This window comes from Homarus americanus, unplaced genomic scaffold, assembly GCF_018991925.1.
Source record: "Homarus americanus isolate GMGI-L3 unplaced genomic scaffold, GMGI_Hamer_2.0 scaffold13495, whole genome shotgun sequence".
Classification (NCBI taxonomy): Eukaryota; Metazoa; Arthropoda; class Malacostraca; order Decapoda; family Nephropidae; genus Homarus; species Homarus americanus.
Genome location: NW_024727075.1, coordinates 1279537 through 1294096, shown reverse-complemented (window position 1 = coordinate 1294096; position 14560 = coordinate 1279537). Strand labels below are relative to the sequence as shown.

The 14560-nt window shown below is 41.2% G+C and overlaps 1 protein-coding gene across 1 annotated transcript; it reads right to left on the bottom strand.

Moving 5' to 3' along the window:
• Positions 1 to 8671: 8671 nt before the first annotated feature.
• LOC121865770 lies at positions 8672 to 13328 on the bottom strand. Its single transcript, XM_042365322.1, has 6 exons — positions 13224 to 13328; positions 12236 to 12380; positions 11245 to 11353; positions 10855 to 11039; positions 10130 to 10226; positions 8672 to 9805 (listed from the first exon to the last, which is right to left on the bottom strand). The coding sequence occupies exons 1-6, from the start codon at positions 13279 to 13281 to the stop codon at positions 9665 to 9667; spliced, it is 735 nt and encodes a 244-aa protein (XP_042221256.1). The 5' UTR covers positions 13282 to 13328; the 3' UTR covers positions 8672 to 9664.
• Between the last annotated feature and the right edge of the window lie 1232 nt (positions 13329 to 14560).

Genomic DNA, 14560 nt, shown 5'->3' with positions numbered 1-14560 from the left:
GTACAAAATTTAGACGTCACTCAGCCGGCCGCATACGAGGTCCTTTCTGAAGTAAAAATGGGGCTGCGGACCCTTGGCCTAGAGGCTGGGGCTAGGGAAGTTTAGGTAGGATTGTAGTAGCCAAGAACTTGAGGTGGGGGTTTCGGGGTAACTTAAGAGAGATTAGGATTGGTCTACAGGTGAGTTAAGCTAATCAAAAAGTTAAGGTGGAAGGCTGGGGGTAGGTGTAAGTATGTAGAGCGGAGGGTGAGGGGAGGGGGTAACAGCAGTCAAGAGGTTGAAGTAGTTTTTTTTACTTTAGTGATTGGTGTGCTGGGGTTGTGGCGAGGGTTCAGTGTCTGTAGCGAGTAACCTCACCACTCGTTAAAGCTAAGTATCGTAGCAACACAGAGGCAAACATTGACACATATAGCCCACCTCCACCCCCACACACACGTGCTTATTTCTATTGATTTATTCTTTCATAACCAAGTATTAATACCACCATTCCAGTCAATTTTACCAACCAATACCAACAACTTAAATCATAACCACCACCGCCACCATTTACATAACCATAATTACCACTATACCATAACCACCAACATAATTATTAGTGCAACCACCACTAACACAACCACCATCACTAACATAATACCATCGACACAACCATTACCACCAATCTAACCATAACCACCACCACCACCATCAAAACAACCACCATCACAAAAATTATCATCTACCAGCACCACCATAAGATACAGAACACCATTCTACTTTCATTACTACCTTATACCTGTCAACCATTATCACCACCATTAGCTTCCCCCTATCTGCCTAGCCACCAATACCCCTAACACCATCCCCTATTCCCCAGATACTAACAACCACTATTACCTCCATTACCACCACCACAATCCCCAGACTACCACAATCAGTCCTTGTCCAGCTCTCCGCCACCATTACCCCCTCCACCTTGCTGCAATATTTACACCGTTATGTAATTCTTGGAACGTGACACACAGGTAGGCAAGTACACAAACACTATATACATACATCTGGCCACGTCACACTAGTCAGGCATTTTCCACACTATTGAAGAAGATAAAAAAAATCCACCTGTTCCCCTAGTCAATACTCACCGTCAATAAGTGTATATATTCACACCTTAAGTATACCTGTATCCACTCTTTCGTTCATACATCTACACTCACGTATACTTATTCAGCCCTTAAGTGATGACAACTACAACACAGTACCTCAGATGAATGTATTAACGCTCCTGTAGCTCTTCGTCAGTAGTGTAAACAGTAAGCCTCATACCTATCAATCACTGCCACCATCTTCTCATTGGCAGCTCGAGGTATTCTACAGGGTGGTGCAAAAGTAACAGCATAGTAATAATTCTGTTCTAATGTTGTATTTACAGTTAAACGATTATGGGGCAACGATATTTTCTATTCATGTAAGTCTCAAGTTGAAAGGTTTTGTGACCACTCTGTTGACCATCACATAAGACAGCTGCTAAACTTATCTAAAGGATGTGTAAATATATGAAAAAAATTTAACTATCTATATTTTTCACCGCCTTGTGTACTGAAAACTCATCATATTTAGGCTTCAACAGTTCTAGATTACTGAAAATAGCTCCTGTGGGTGTCTGAAAAACGGCAAAACATTCATCTATCTTTTTTTTTTAGATTTTTGTAGAAACGACTCATTGTTATTTTACAGTTGCATCTTTGTAGCAAGTGGTTAAGGACCTACTCAGGACTAAAGGCATCATAACCATCGACCTGAGAACGAGACAAAAGCTTAGCGTGTTTGGCTTGGTGGCCGCGAAGTCTCCATAAATACTTGGTTGTTATATAGGGTGTAGGTTGGAGTTAAAGGCCCTAATGGTTAGTTGGAGTTATAGGCCCTGGCTGCTAGTTGGAGTTATAGGCCCTGGTAGTAAGAATTACACTCAGACAGCAGAAGCATTTTGCCCTTTTAAAACACGCAGAGAAGCCAATACCAGCACCCTAACACTCTTATACGTCAAACAAGCTGAACAAAATATAACTGAACATAAATTGAGAGAAATTTCAACACATGAACCCTTTGGAAGATGGTGTTGTGGTGGTGATAAATAAATGTGGTGATGAAGACGCGATGTATAGAGCGTACGAAGCTATTGTAATATTCCAGGAGGAGGAGACACGACAACCACGCCCCAACCAGGTATTTGATGGGTCACGAGTGATTACTAACAACGGGAAGTGACTGGAAGTTTTTTGGGGATAAGTCACCTTCACTGGAAGACAATGGGAGCAGGTATAAGTGACGAGAAACTGCAGCGAGTGACGGAAATTTCTAGGGGAAAAAAAAGGGTGTTGATGAGTGACAGGAGACAGTGAAAAGTTGGAGAAAATTATGAGTGGTGGTGATTTTTTTTGGGGGGAGGACAGAAAATTGGTCGGTGACAGAAAATTGCTGGGAATGGTAACAATACGTCCGACATAAATTTGTAGGGAATGCCAGCAGACTGTCGGGATACCTGTGCTGTATATATTTTTGTGCGTTAGAATTTCCTGTGGATGTAATTCATATTTGTAAAGAGTGACAAGAAATAATTGGGATAGTAATTGCTGAAAGTCACGGAGGGCAAAGAAATTTTTTGATGGTGAAAAGGACAGAAAAAAAATATTTACTCCACGGATACCCCGAGTTTATTCAATCACGAATGAGTACCTAGATTGACAGTTCGGTTAGTGAAGGCAGTCGAGTGCAGTGCCAACCCAACTGTCTCCTTGTATACTGGAGACTTAATGATCAGTGTAGTGTGTCGGCAGAGACAGAGGCCATAGTGCAGCAAAAAATCACCTCCGGCGCACGTGGTTGTGACAATGTGACATACTTCTGTACACCTTACAAATAGAGTCAACTGACGTGTCAACATCGATGATCAATGTCTTGGACTGAGGAAATCACCAACTCCATGTTCCGGGTATAGAGTTTTTGAGAAGCTATTGTGTTTCATGATTTCTTAATCTATTCACAAAACATTCTCGTGGAAGTGATGTCCTTCCCTATTAGATTTCAAGGTATGGTATAATGCGGATAATATTTTTGGGTTCTTTGAGTACCTCGTGTTACGGTGCTACATGATGCACTGGCGGTATAGGATCTCTGAGGTCGACGAACTGTAGTTACCACGACATAATTTGATCAATCTTCCCCCAGCGAAAGTCTTAAGATATCATGACGTATACAAAGTGTAGTAAATTGCAGAGCCAGGTCAGTGATCAGTATACTCACCAGGTCAGACGGCGTCCTGGTGATGCGGTCTTCAGCCACCATTTGCTTCACGCGGCGAGGCATAGTGGTGTAAACACACTGTCACTGTAGCTGCTTACTACTTCATGACACTGCATCGCTTCGCCACAAACTGCTAAACTACATACTGGTAGCTCACTATCCTCCGTTCCTTCACGAGTAACACCGTTCTGGGTCACTCACTACCCAAGGTAAACAATGACATTGCGATATGATTCAAGTGTTTTCGTCAATATTCACTGAGGTTTTACGGTAACTTTTATGTTACATTTCTCTTAATCAAGATGACATCCTTTTTCCGTGTGTGGTTTATTTTCTTCGTTGAATTTTATGATTTAATAATAGTAAGACGCTATATCCAGGATATTTTTACTAAATTTTTCAATAACAATCAAATGTACAAACACAATTCACGTAATTATCTAAACTCTATAAATTAAGCCTTTCTCAAGGTAGTTTAAGAATTTTCGATTATTCACGTATTTTTATACCTATCACAGGCTAATGTACGAGGGGGTGGAGGAGGAGGAGGAGGAGGAGGACCACATTTCCTCAGTGGGGCGGTGGCGGCGGTGCAGGGCTCCGACAGGTCGTGTGAGCGGGACCGCCGAGACTGGATGGCCGTGCTGAGGAAGTAAGGTGAGAGGGGAGTAGTGAGCATACCAGCTGACGGCGGGGTTTGTTTACGCCGTTACCATGGTGACTGTGCCAACACCTGCACCAACTCTCGTATCCTGTTGTTCCAACGTGCACACAGCAAGAGACAATAAAAGCAGCTTGAAATTATTGTGGTGACAGTGGCGAGTATAATAGCGAAGGTTATGGAGGATGAACGTGAATGAGGAGGCCAGGGGTGACATGAGCGACTTGACTGTGGTATGCCAGGCCGGGTCGTGGAGGGGTTGGGGAGGGGGTGGGGGATCGATCATCAGGTGGCATTCTCACACCTGCTATTAGGCCTTACTCGAACTCGTGTTCCCATGTGAATGCATCGACACACACACACACACACACACACACACACACACCATTTAAGACGAGCGGAGCCTTGGTATAAAATCATTAATCTTGAGAACCTTCTGAGGGTTGGGGAGTTTTTTGTGAGGGAGTAATGAGAACGTCACTCACGGTATTGACACTGGTGGTACCTAGGTAACACAGTAAGTGTTTACCTCTTAACTTTTTACGTGTCCGTTTGTGATTAACATTCTTATCAATCCAGGGGTGAAAGAAAGCTATCTCTCTCTCTCTCTCTCTCTCTCTCTCTCTCTCTCTCTCGAAACGTTTCTTTGTTTCTTATTTCTCTTGTAAGGTAAATATGAGCCCATAAAGCTTTAGGATATAATTTTTGAATGTGTGTAGACCAACATCCATGTGTTTACTCTGGAACGGGCGGCATTATGTACAATATTTTGTACTGTGTGGTTCACTCTCGGCACAGTTGTCGGACATGTGGTTGGACATATGATTGACAGGACATGTGGTTGTGTGGACACGTGATTATCAGGACATGGAATTTAAAGAATTGGATCATTTGGTCATACCAGTACAGATAACAACAGTCCTTGCCTCACTCACGTTACCTAGAGTGAGTCACGTTAACATGAACTCAGCAAATTCACGACCCGGAAATAAAAAAACAATGACGAGGACGGAAAGTTTCAGGTGTGACTGATATTTTGTGACTTTTCAAATTGATGTAGTTGATTGAGATTATTGTTATCATTAATTACATACTATTAATTTATACATTGATGTAAGAACAAGAACAATTATACACGCTGACTTATAACCCTTAATGTACAGTGAACAAATTCAGTCGTCAGCTGCAATGAACAAAAAAATTAAATGATGAACTAAGGATAAAACAGACCTAAGCCGAAACTACCTATACTTTTCCGCTATGACAAAGATCACAATCTGATATCGTATAAAAGATGTAATACCATATGAGTGTCTTCAGTATATAAACAACTCTACAAAATTCCATATATTGTTTTCTTCTTAAACTATGAAAGTAATTACAACTCTCGACCCTAAAGAACAACAGATCGACTAACAGAACGATAAAAGTGTAATCCAAAATTCATTATCAGAACAGTCATTTTAAAAACAAAATCCAGTCAAGGAACATCTTTGGATAAACAATCTCCTGACGCTTATAGATAACTGGTGGAAACATCATTATTCCTTGGAACATTTGCATAAAGAATTGGAACCAGCATAAGAAAAAAAACACGAAAAAAATATCACTCTAGGAAAATAACCTTTACGCCATTCACTGTCAGAACCAAAACAATCTTGAGCGACTCCTGAACTAAAGTACAGTGAGTGGTGGTTATGGCGTCATGTGGTTCCCTCCCCCTTCACGTGGTCCCCTCCCCCTTCACGTGGTCCCCTCCCCCATTATAATAACCCAGGGTCAACTTTACCTTCCCCCTCCAGAGACCCACACGTAATAATGTCCAACCTCCTCCTGTGACCATTAAGAGCGACATCCACTCCTCTTTCAGATCCTTCCTCTTCCCCCCTTCACATGACACAAACACATATATACAACAGACAAGACACGTGGCCACCCCAATAGACAGAATACACTAAACCTGGTAGAAATAGACAGATGGCTTACAGACACAGACAGTCCAGATTTAGTAGAAAAAGACAGGCAAAACAGAACAAACAGACAAACCACATAGGAAGACCAAACCACACCAGATAGAGACAGACAAACGAGACTAAACAAGACACAGGCACCCCCGCCACTTGACACAAACACAAAACATGGATAAAAACACAAAACATTCCAGACAAAAAGGGAACCAGCCAGACAGATAGACACACTCCTGCAAATCTATCTTACGACGTCACATTTCAGCAGCAACGATCAACAGTAGCCAGTGAGAGCGAGTGAGCGTGCTAGAGAGAGACTGTGGTGAGGATTAAGTTGTCCGCGCCCGTCAACAAATCGGATGGAGACGATGAGGAAGGAGTAGCTCGTGACCAACACCCTCAAGCTTGGGCTCGAGCGGCCACACGCGACCATCCTCTCCGATACCCCACCCCTGATAAGGACCCCACATCTATACGGCGATGAAGTGAGCTGCAGGGTCACTTCAGGTGTTTAAAGTAAGCACGATAGTGTTTTCGGTACCTGTCTGTGTGTGTGTGTGTGTGTGTGTGCGTGTGTGTGTGTGTGTGTGTATCTATTAATTCTAAAACATCAGGACAGGTAGAGGTAAAAACATTTCAAAATCACAGCAGCACACAGTCACGAATACTTTTCACCATTAATAGGTATACAGTAAGTATTGATTTCACTTACATCAATATTGTACTGTAAGTTACATTAGTGTTAGGCTGGGGAGGTCCAACGAAGGGGTCTGTTGCTCACTACACTGTAAACAATGAAGGGTTTGGTCAATCAAGTCCCTTCATTATGACTACCAACAGCTCAGCCATTCATGCGAGGACCATACCTGACCCAGCCTGTCTAGGGGTGATGGATGAAGCTCTGGCCCTCATTGATTCACGCTGGGACTGACACTTTACCTCTCGACCAACGCGAAATTTGTTTACCGACCAGAAGTTAGACATGTCTAATGTTCTGTAGCTACGTAGTCAGGGACTTTTGTTCAACAATATTTGGCCAATAAAACTATGCAAGTCATCCACGTTCAGGTAGAGCGTCTCAAGAATGACCACGACTGACTTTGATATTCATCAGATATAAATTCCGTTATATAAAGCAACGGTGCCACCGACTATATGATAAGAAATCATATTTTACAGATGAATGTTAGGGAAAGTGTAGATACAACACACTGTAAACTAAACCTTCGGTACACAAGGAGGCAGCGACCAATGGTCAAAATCACATTTTGCATTTAGTTAAAAAAAAAAACCTTGAGATATCGTTTTCTATGATGTCACTGTTTGTCATAGAAAACTTCTTTTAACACTTCAATGGATAACTCCTGTCAAAGACCGTGAGTTCATATACGTAGGTCACTTGAGGTTTTAAATTAATGTAAATAATAATGACCATCTTGAATTATATCCAATATAACAAGTCTGTATGTATCCGGTGGCGAATGTAGTCTAATTTTAAGTGGATGAAGGAGACCAGACCAGAGAAAGGAGGAACTAACGCCAATGGTTTTCAAGAAGCAGGAAAGTCAACACCTCTAAACCACATGCTATGTATACCTATAGACTGCATTGTTTCCAAACAGAAAAACAGTAAGTTAACCCTTCCAGTAATACTTGAACAAAATCTACTCGTGAACAATAACAAAAACACAAGACGGGAATGACCTCACCAGACACATAAGGACTGACTGAACCTTCACAAAAGTATACAACAATACGACCACCAGTACAAACTATCATATTGGAAAACTAGAATCAAAGTACTGTAAGCTGAAAAATATAGACGACTTTAAGCCTTCCTAAATCCACAAGCACTAAGACTTATGGTCTACTATACACCTAATTCACAACATTGATTAATTAATGAGGTAAATCGTTATACTGTACTAAGATTTTCCATTATCCATACCTTGAGGAAAGACGATCATCTCCTTTGCATCCCTCTGTCTCCAACTCAGTGTTCCTCAAGCCTGGAAACATCCGTGACTTCTGAAATAAAAAAAATAATGTAGTTAATCCTTCGTGGTCGTAATTTCTCGGCTATACCATTTGGGTAGTTTAGCCATGTGTAATTTGTAGAATATTATATCACGTTAAATCTAGTCTTTATCCCATCTATCATGAATTATCAATCTCCGTCCTTGTTATTAAAGAAAGAATACAGTTTGATACGGTGATGAGTTGTTGATCTATGCTTTAAGATTTTTCCATTATTAAAGGTGTATCGTAAATTTTGCTTTTTGGTAATTAAATGTATGTGAAATATAAAATACTGCACAGGTGTTTACAATGTCTCTTATATTTTATTAGTTAACAACGATAAGATATCTTAAAGCATAGTGTTCACCTTATCTGGCTACCGCGTGTTGTTTATATGCTCAATGACTTGTTATAGTTCATCCGGTACCGTTAAATAGAACACAATTATCTTTCTTCTTGTTGACGGGGAGTGTTAAGGAAGTTAAACATATAAAAAACATCATCTACTACATAATACTCAGCTGTACTCCTCACCGTGTTCTCTGAAATTTAGGACTTACAGGAGGAAGTAAGTTTTGAATGTGAACTTCCAACTTGCTCAATGGACTGTAAACGCCCAATACATTATCAAACTTAACATGTATTAAAAGCGTTTAAGGAGATTCAATGAAATTTTGCCATTCAATTTGGCCTATATAATGACTCAGGTATTTGTATAAACTTGTCGAGGAAAAGAAAACTCAGATTATAGTACACATTGCTTATTTAATGAGTTTTTGTGCAGATTCAAGAATGATGTGTGCATGGTTAAAAAAAAAATAGTTTTCACACTACCGTTTCGGCAAGAGGAAGAGCCGCTCTATCTTACACACCAGACAGATTCCAAAATAGAGTCGAGGGATGAGGTGTTACGGGAAGAAGGTGTCTGTCTTATTATTGTAGGATGAAGATAAACAAGGAAATGCTTCTCGTGCTAAGAGTATATCCCGCACCATAAACACAGCGCCAGCACGAGCAATCAGTAAAGCTTCTGTATATTATTCCAGATTTTAGTTTCCCCCCATTTTCTCTGATCACATTAGTGCAAGTGTTCTACGGCACGATCATAAGCCTAGGCGTATCTAGTGAGTGAACCACCAGGATGTAACTTAAGTACGGCTATAGGTTGATTGCAGTAAGAAGCACTACTTACATCGAGGGAAAACCAGGAGAGACGGCACATTTTACAGAATATTCAAGTACATAGAGAATAAGAAGCAACCTCAGGGTAACTAGTAAGAGACAATCTTTACTCCTGGGGTAATTAGCCTCGTCCAAGATAAAGGTTTCATAGTTGTAGGATTGCTAAAGGTAAGAGTATGTCAAAGTTTGCAAAATGATCAGGTTTAATTTGTCAGAACCTGGAGAATCATCCAGGGAGGTGTATCACAGCTTGTAGAATCATCCAGGAAAGTGTATCAAAATTTGGAGGTGTCAGAACGCGTAGAATCATCCAGGGAGGTGTATCACAGCTTGTAGAATCATCCAGGGAAGTGAATCAGAATTTGGAGGTGTCAGAACGCGTAGAATCATCCAGGGAGGTGTATCACAGCTTGTAGAATCATCCAGGAAAGTGTATCAGAATTTGGAGGTATCAGAACGCGTAGAATCATCCAGGAAAAAGGCGTCAGAATTGTGTAGGTTCATGAAAGCAGAAGCGACTCAAAACATGAAGAAACGTCGAACTATGGGATGTCCTCTAGAGTTTAATGATCCCCCACGCACCATTATGAGAACTCTCCACAGTATGAGCGGCTGTATTGGCCCTCACCACCACATTAGAGAAACACCCCTTCTTCACCGACCTGATACTGTTGTCTTGCATCTGGAAATCGGAGCTCTGTGGGCGTGAGAAGTGACAGATTAGGAGATTTATTTTATTTCACCTTCGTAAATCACTCATCAACACACTCAGTACAGTAACAGCCTCAACAAACTCTATACATATGTTTAGAAATACGAGCCGATTCATTCATATATAAAGGTCTTTGTTTGTGATGGAGAAAAATAAAGAAAATGTTTATAACAAGTAAACATTGTGTCCAAATTCTTATCCCTGTAAGTACTGTTTCATAAAATGTGATAACTTTATTTAAATTGAGATATATTTATGAGTAAGATCGATTATTATCCAAGTACAGGGGATAAAAAAAGTGCACATTACCGTAGCGAAGATGCCGATGTCTAGGGACTTAAGGAGGTCGTGATGGTGGTGAGTATCGGGCTTCAGGCACACGTGTCTCCCAGTGAAGTTGTCGCCGCTGCCGCCAAACACAACACACATTACACATAGTTCAGGTTGGTATAGACAGGATCTATTCTGCGCCACCCTCTCCTTCTCGACACCCGCCCAACCACCCACCCAACCATAGTACACTAGTATAAATAAACCAAAACTCATTATCTTTCTTTGTGTTCCAACTCTAAATTTACGAGACTAAAATTTGTAGGTTAATCGTCATAGAAAAGAAAAGCGTATAAATGGGTTTCATGATAGACCGTTGCTTCCATGGACCAAATCCTCTGTTAGACAAGTGTTGCAGCTCTTGCCGCCTTGAGAAAGACATTTGTAAGATATGTGAAAAGCGATGAAAAGTTGTAACAGTGTGTGTGTGTGTGTGTGTGTGTGTGTGTGTGACAAGATATACCAGGTAGGAGTTGAAGAGAGGAGTCTTATGGTATCTACTCATTCCTGTAATTATATAATGTGTCTTGTGGTGAAACAGTGATGGAAGTCAAGATCTGCTATTTACAGGTATATTATTACTTCTCTAATATCTGTCTTCATATCTTACTCTACTGAACATGAGGCGGTTGGATCTGAGCCCGGAAGCAACGAGAACAGTTTCCTAATTTTCTAATGACAAAGTGTCGTAGGCGGAGACTCACTCGTAGAAGGTCCAGCTGCTAGTACCAGTGAGCACGATGGAGGACACTTCCCCTGAGAGTCGGTCGAGGTTGCCAGCATCAGTATTGCCATACAGACCTTCCTCGGTGAAGCCCTCTCCTGCGTATATTGTCCAGCAGTCTTCGTTGAGCTGGAAGGGGCTGCCGGCGTATCTCAGAGACGAAGCCTGAAGAGACCACGGGAGGGATAAGTCACACCGAGTCACGGCAGATAACACTATTATGGCAGTTTCACAAAGAGGAGGAAAATATCAATAATATACAGTGAATTGAATTAATTAATCTTCGGTTGGTGGCTGAGAGCTACAAACAGTAAATAAAACAAGCCGAGAATTTTTTTTTCTAGTATTCAATAAAAAAAACAAGCCTAACCATGTTGGTGTATTCAGAGGGAACGTCACCGGTGTAGTCGATGCCGTCTATCCAGTAAACATAACCGGAGCTGTAGGTGTTGTAGTCTGTTTCCTGGTAGAGCATCCACCTGTCGGAGGATAATAATACTAACTCACTCTAACTAACATGACTATAGTGAGGCTCTGATTACTGATGCCGAGACTCTCTGCAGATATCACGAGAGAGTTTTGACGTGTTACTGTACGGAGTGTACCATCAAGGAAGACGTGGTTAACTCGTTTGGTACCCGAGAAGTGTTCTGGATAACATTAAATCGAAATAAACACTTAAACATTGAGGAAGGAATCTTGGAACACAACAAAGAATGGATGGGAAGACAGAACGAAGAACAATAAAAGAAGCATAAAGAAAGTAATTAAATATATCAGTTTGGGATTATTATAGGATCAAAATCTATGTAATTATTATCAAAATCCATATCGTATGAATGGTTCCATATAATATTGGTGATATTGTATTCATAAGGTTAGACTAATAGGCTAGACTCGATACATACACTTGCATACAATATTCATACACCTTAAGCCACGATCATTATATTGTTCAGTTAGACCTTCCTCCTCCCTGCTCTAAGAAAGACAGTATAAACAAAAACAAAGTGTGATCGATAACATAAGTGACCATGAGAACAACACTACTGCTGACGCTTCGTGTCTACCATCTGCACACCTCAAACTTCCCCAGCTCGTGTACTGACTGACCAGCTCCTTTAACTAAACCATCATTGGTAATTATCGACACATTTAAGGAGGCGTGATGACATATAAAAATAATAATGATTACAAACTACTTATAATTCCAAACATAAGCAGGTAGTGTATTTACCTGAAATGAATTTATCTTTTCTCGTTACTTATAACAGAACGTCGAATAACACGCTACAAAATTATATTGTATTGTCTGCTTATTATTATTACAATCTTAGGTAACACTCGACTCAAGCACTCACATGCCAGTAACTTTGATACTCTCGATGGTGTTGTCGAAGTTGACGGTGGCCAGGTTGGATATGTCCTCATTGAAGTCGTACCACTCGCCTTGTTGGTTGGCGGAGGCGTAGCAGCGGATCTGGGTCTCCCAAGCCCTCGGCGCCCCTGTAACACAACACCGTGTCACCTTTGTGTTCTTTCATACAATATTATGACATTTTATTTTCATTATATAAATTTACTTCATTGATCGGCTGTAGTTCTGTCATGCATGATGCAATAAGTTATTATTTCATTATTGTAGTACATTGTTTTATTGTACCGAGTGTGTGCTGTACTAGAATTTTTTTGTAAGGTAGTTCGGTGGACATTTCCTCCTGTTGGTTCTTTTACGAGAAACACTTACTGAAGCTTAATAAATTATCGTATTATAAGTAACCAATTACAACACAGTGAGTTCAAGGAGTGTATTCCTAGGAAGAAAGGGGGGGGGGGAGGGTTGAGGGTATGGATGATAATAATAGAGAGGTGAGGGGGCGGGAGGCAACGAGTACCCGGAGATAGTCACCTGTCTGGCTCAGTGTCGCCTTCACCGTCACCAATGAAATTTAATTTGACTAGACAATTGTAGAAGAATAGGACACATGCACAGGATTAAGAGACCCACAGGTGATTTAAAAGGATAGGGAGTGAAGGAGTACAGTCCCCTTCACTAGTGCGTTTACAAGGGCTCGTTAGGTTTTGTGCAGTGTGGCACCCTGTGTTTGTTTACATTCGACAGAAGGAAACTTTCAAGAGTAAACATACTATGGAATCAAAGTAAAACAACATTAAAACAAATATCTCACTGTAATGATTTGTGGAATGTTTATCTAACGAGCCCCTGTAAACGCACTAGTGAAGGGGACTGTACATAGGCAACACTGAAGGAGGGAGCGATGGAGAGAGGACTACCAAGAGTGTTATAATAATATGAACATAAAAGAACACGTGATATAAGGAGATCACCTCTGGCGTGGGCGGCGACGGTGGCCACAAGCAGCAGCAGCAAGGTGTGGGTGTTCATCTTGTAGCAGCAGAACAAGACAGTGTCGCTCCCACACCCTCACACACCGCTTTATACTCAAACTGATACACTGTTTTTTTTAATCGGGGTCCAGGGGGGCAGGAGGAAGGGGAGGAGGAGGAGTAGGGGAGGAGGGGGGAGGAGGAGGGGGAGGAAGAGGGGAAGGAGGAGGGGGAGTGGAGGAGGAGGAGTGGATAAGGTATATAGTAGTTTTTGCCCGTTTTATTTAAGTTAGGTTAGGTTATGTATGAAACTATTTAAAGGTATTGTAATTATCTATAGGATTGTCTATGGCCAGTGAGAGGTTTCCCAAAACAAAGAAACATATAGAAGTTGTCGTTAAACGGCAATTAACCCAATTCAGTGTAGCATATATGTATAGTATATGTGTTTTATATGTATCTGCTGTATATGAAGAGTGTGTGTTTTCGTTCACGAGTTACGCTGCCAATATAGATAGTTAACTAGTTCGTTGGATAGTTAGTGTATTAGTTTGGTGATGGGAGACACATTATACTGACCACCTTACTCAATTCAAAGTCACACGTGTTCTGAGGTCTGAGCGTGTGTAAGATATATTTAGAGGTGTTAAATTCCATATAGTGGTTGAGTAGGATGAAACTTCACTTACTGATTGTTATTGTCAGTCCGTTACTATAACATATAATGGGACAACACAACTGATAATAATGTTAAGGAAACAAATATCCAGGGTGGCTTAAGCTGCTAAATTCGACCCGGTCAGGTGAGTCAGTATTTTGTGCTGAGTGGATCTGATGTCCTGGGCACTCCTACGTCCTGTTGGGCTACTGCGTACATGTCCCCACAGCTGTCTTTTGGGGGATATGTTTTGTAAGAAGAGCAGTATTTTTCAGGTTACGTAATTAAGACAGGTTGGTCGTGTTCTCATCCACTTCTGATAGTCTGTCTGGTATCATATTAAGGAAACGACAAGTCTTACGAAAATTCAATATTTCTTAAAAAAACAGAAAGGAGGTATTTCCTGCTCTGAAGTGGTCGAAACAGGTGAGATGGATGTACTGGAGGTGGATTTTGGAGAGGAGTATTAGTGATGGGGAGTAGTGAAGTGAAGATAGGGAGTAATATGAGGCAGGTATTGTGATGAAAAGTAGAAGGGATCTAGTGAGAGAGGAACAGGTGATGATGGATTCTCGGAGTGAGTAGTAGAGCGGAGTAAGGCAAGAGACGGGTGTGTGTCGGTGGGGTTGAGACTGAAGGAGGGAGGGAGGGTCTGGTTGGTAACACGGGTAAACAGGGA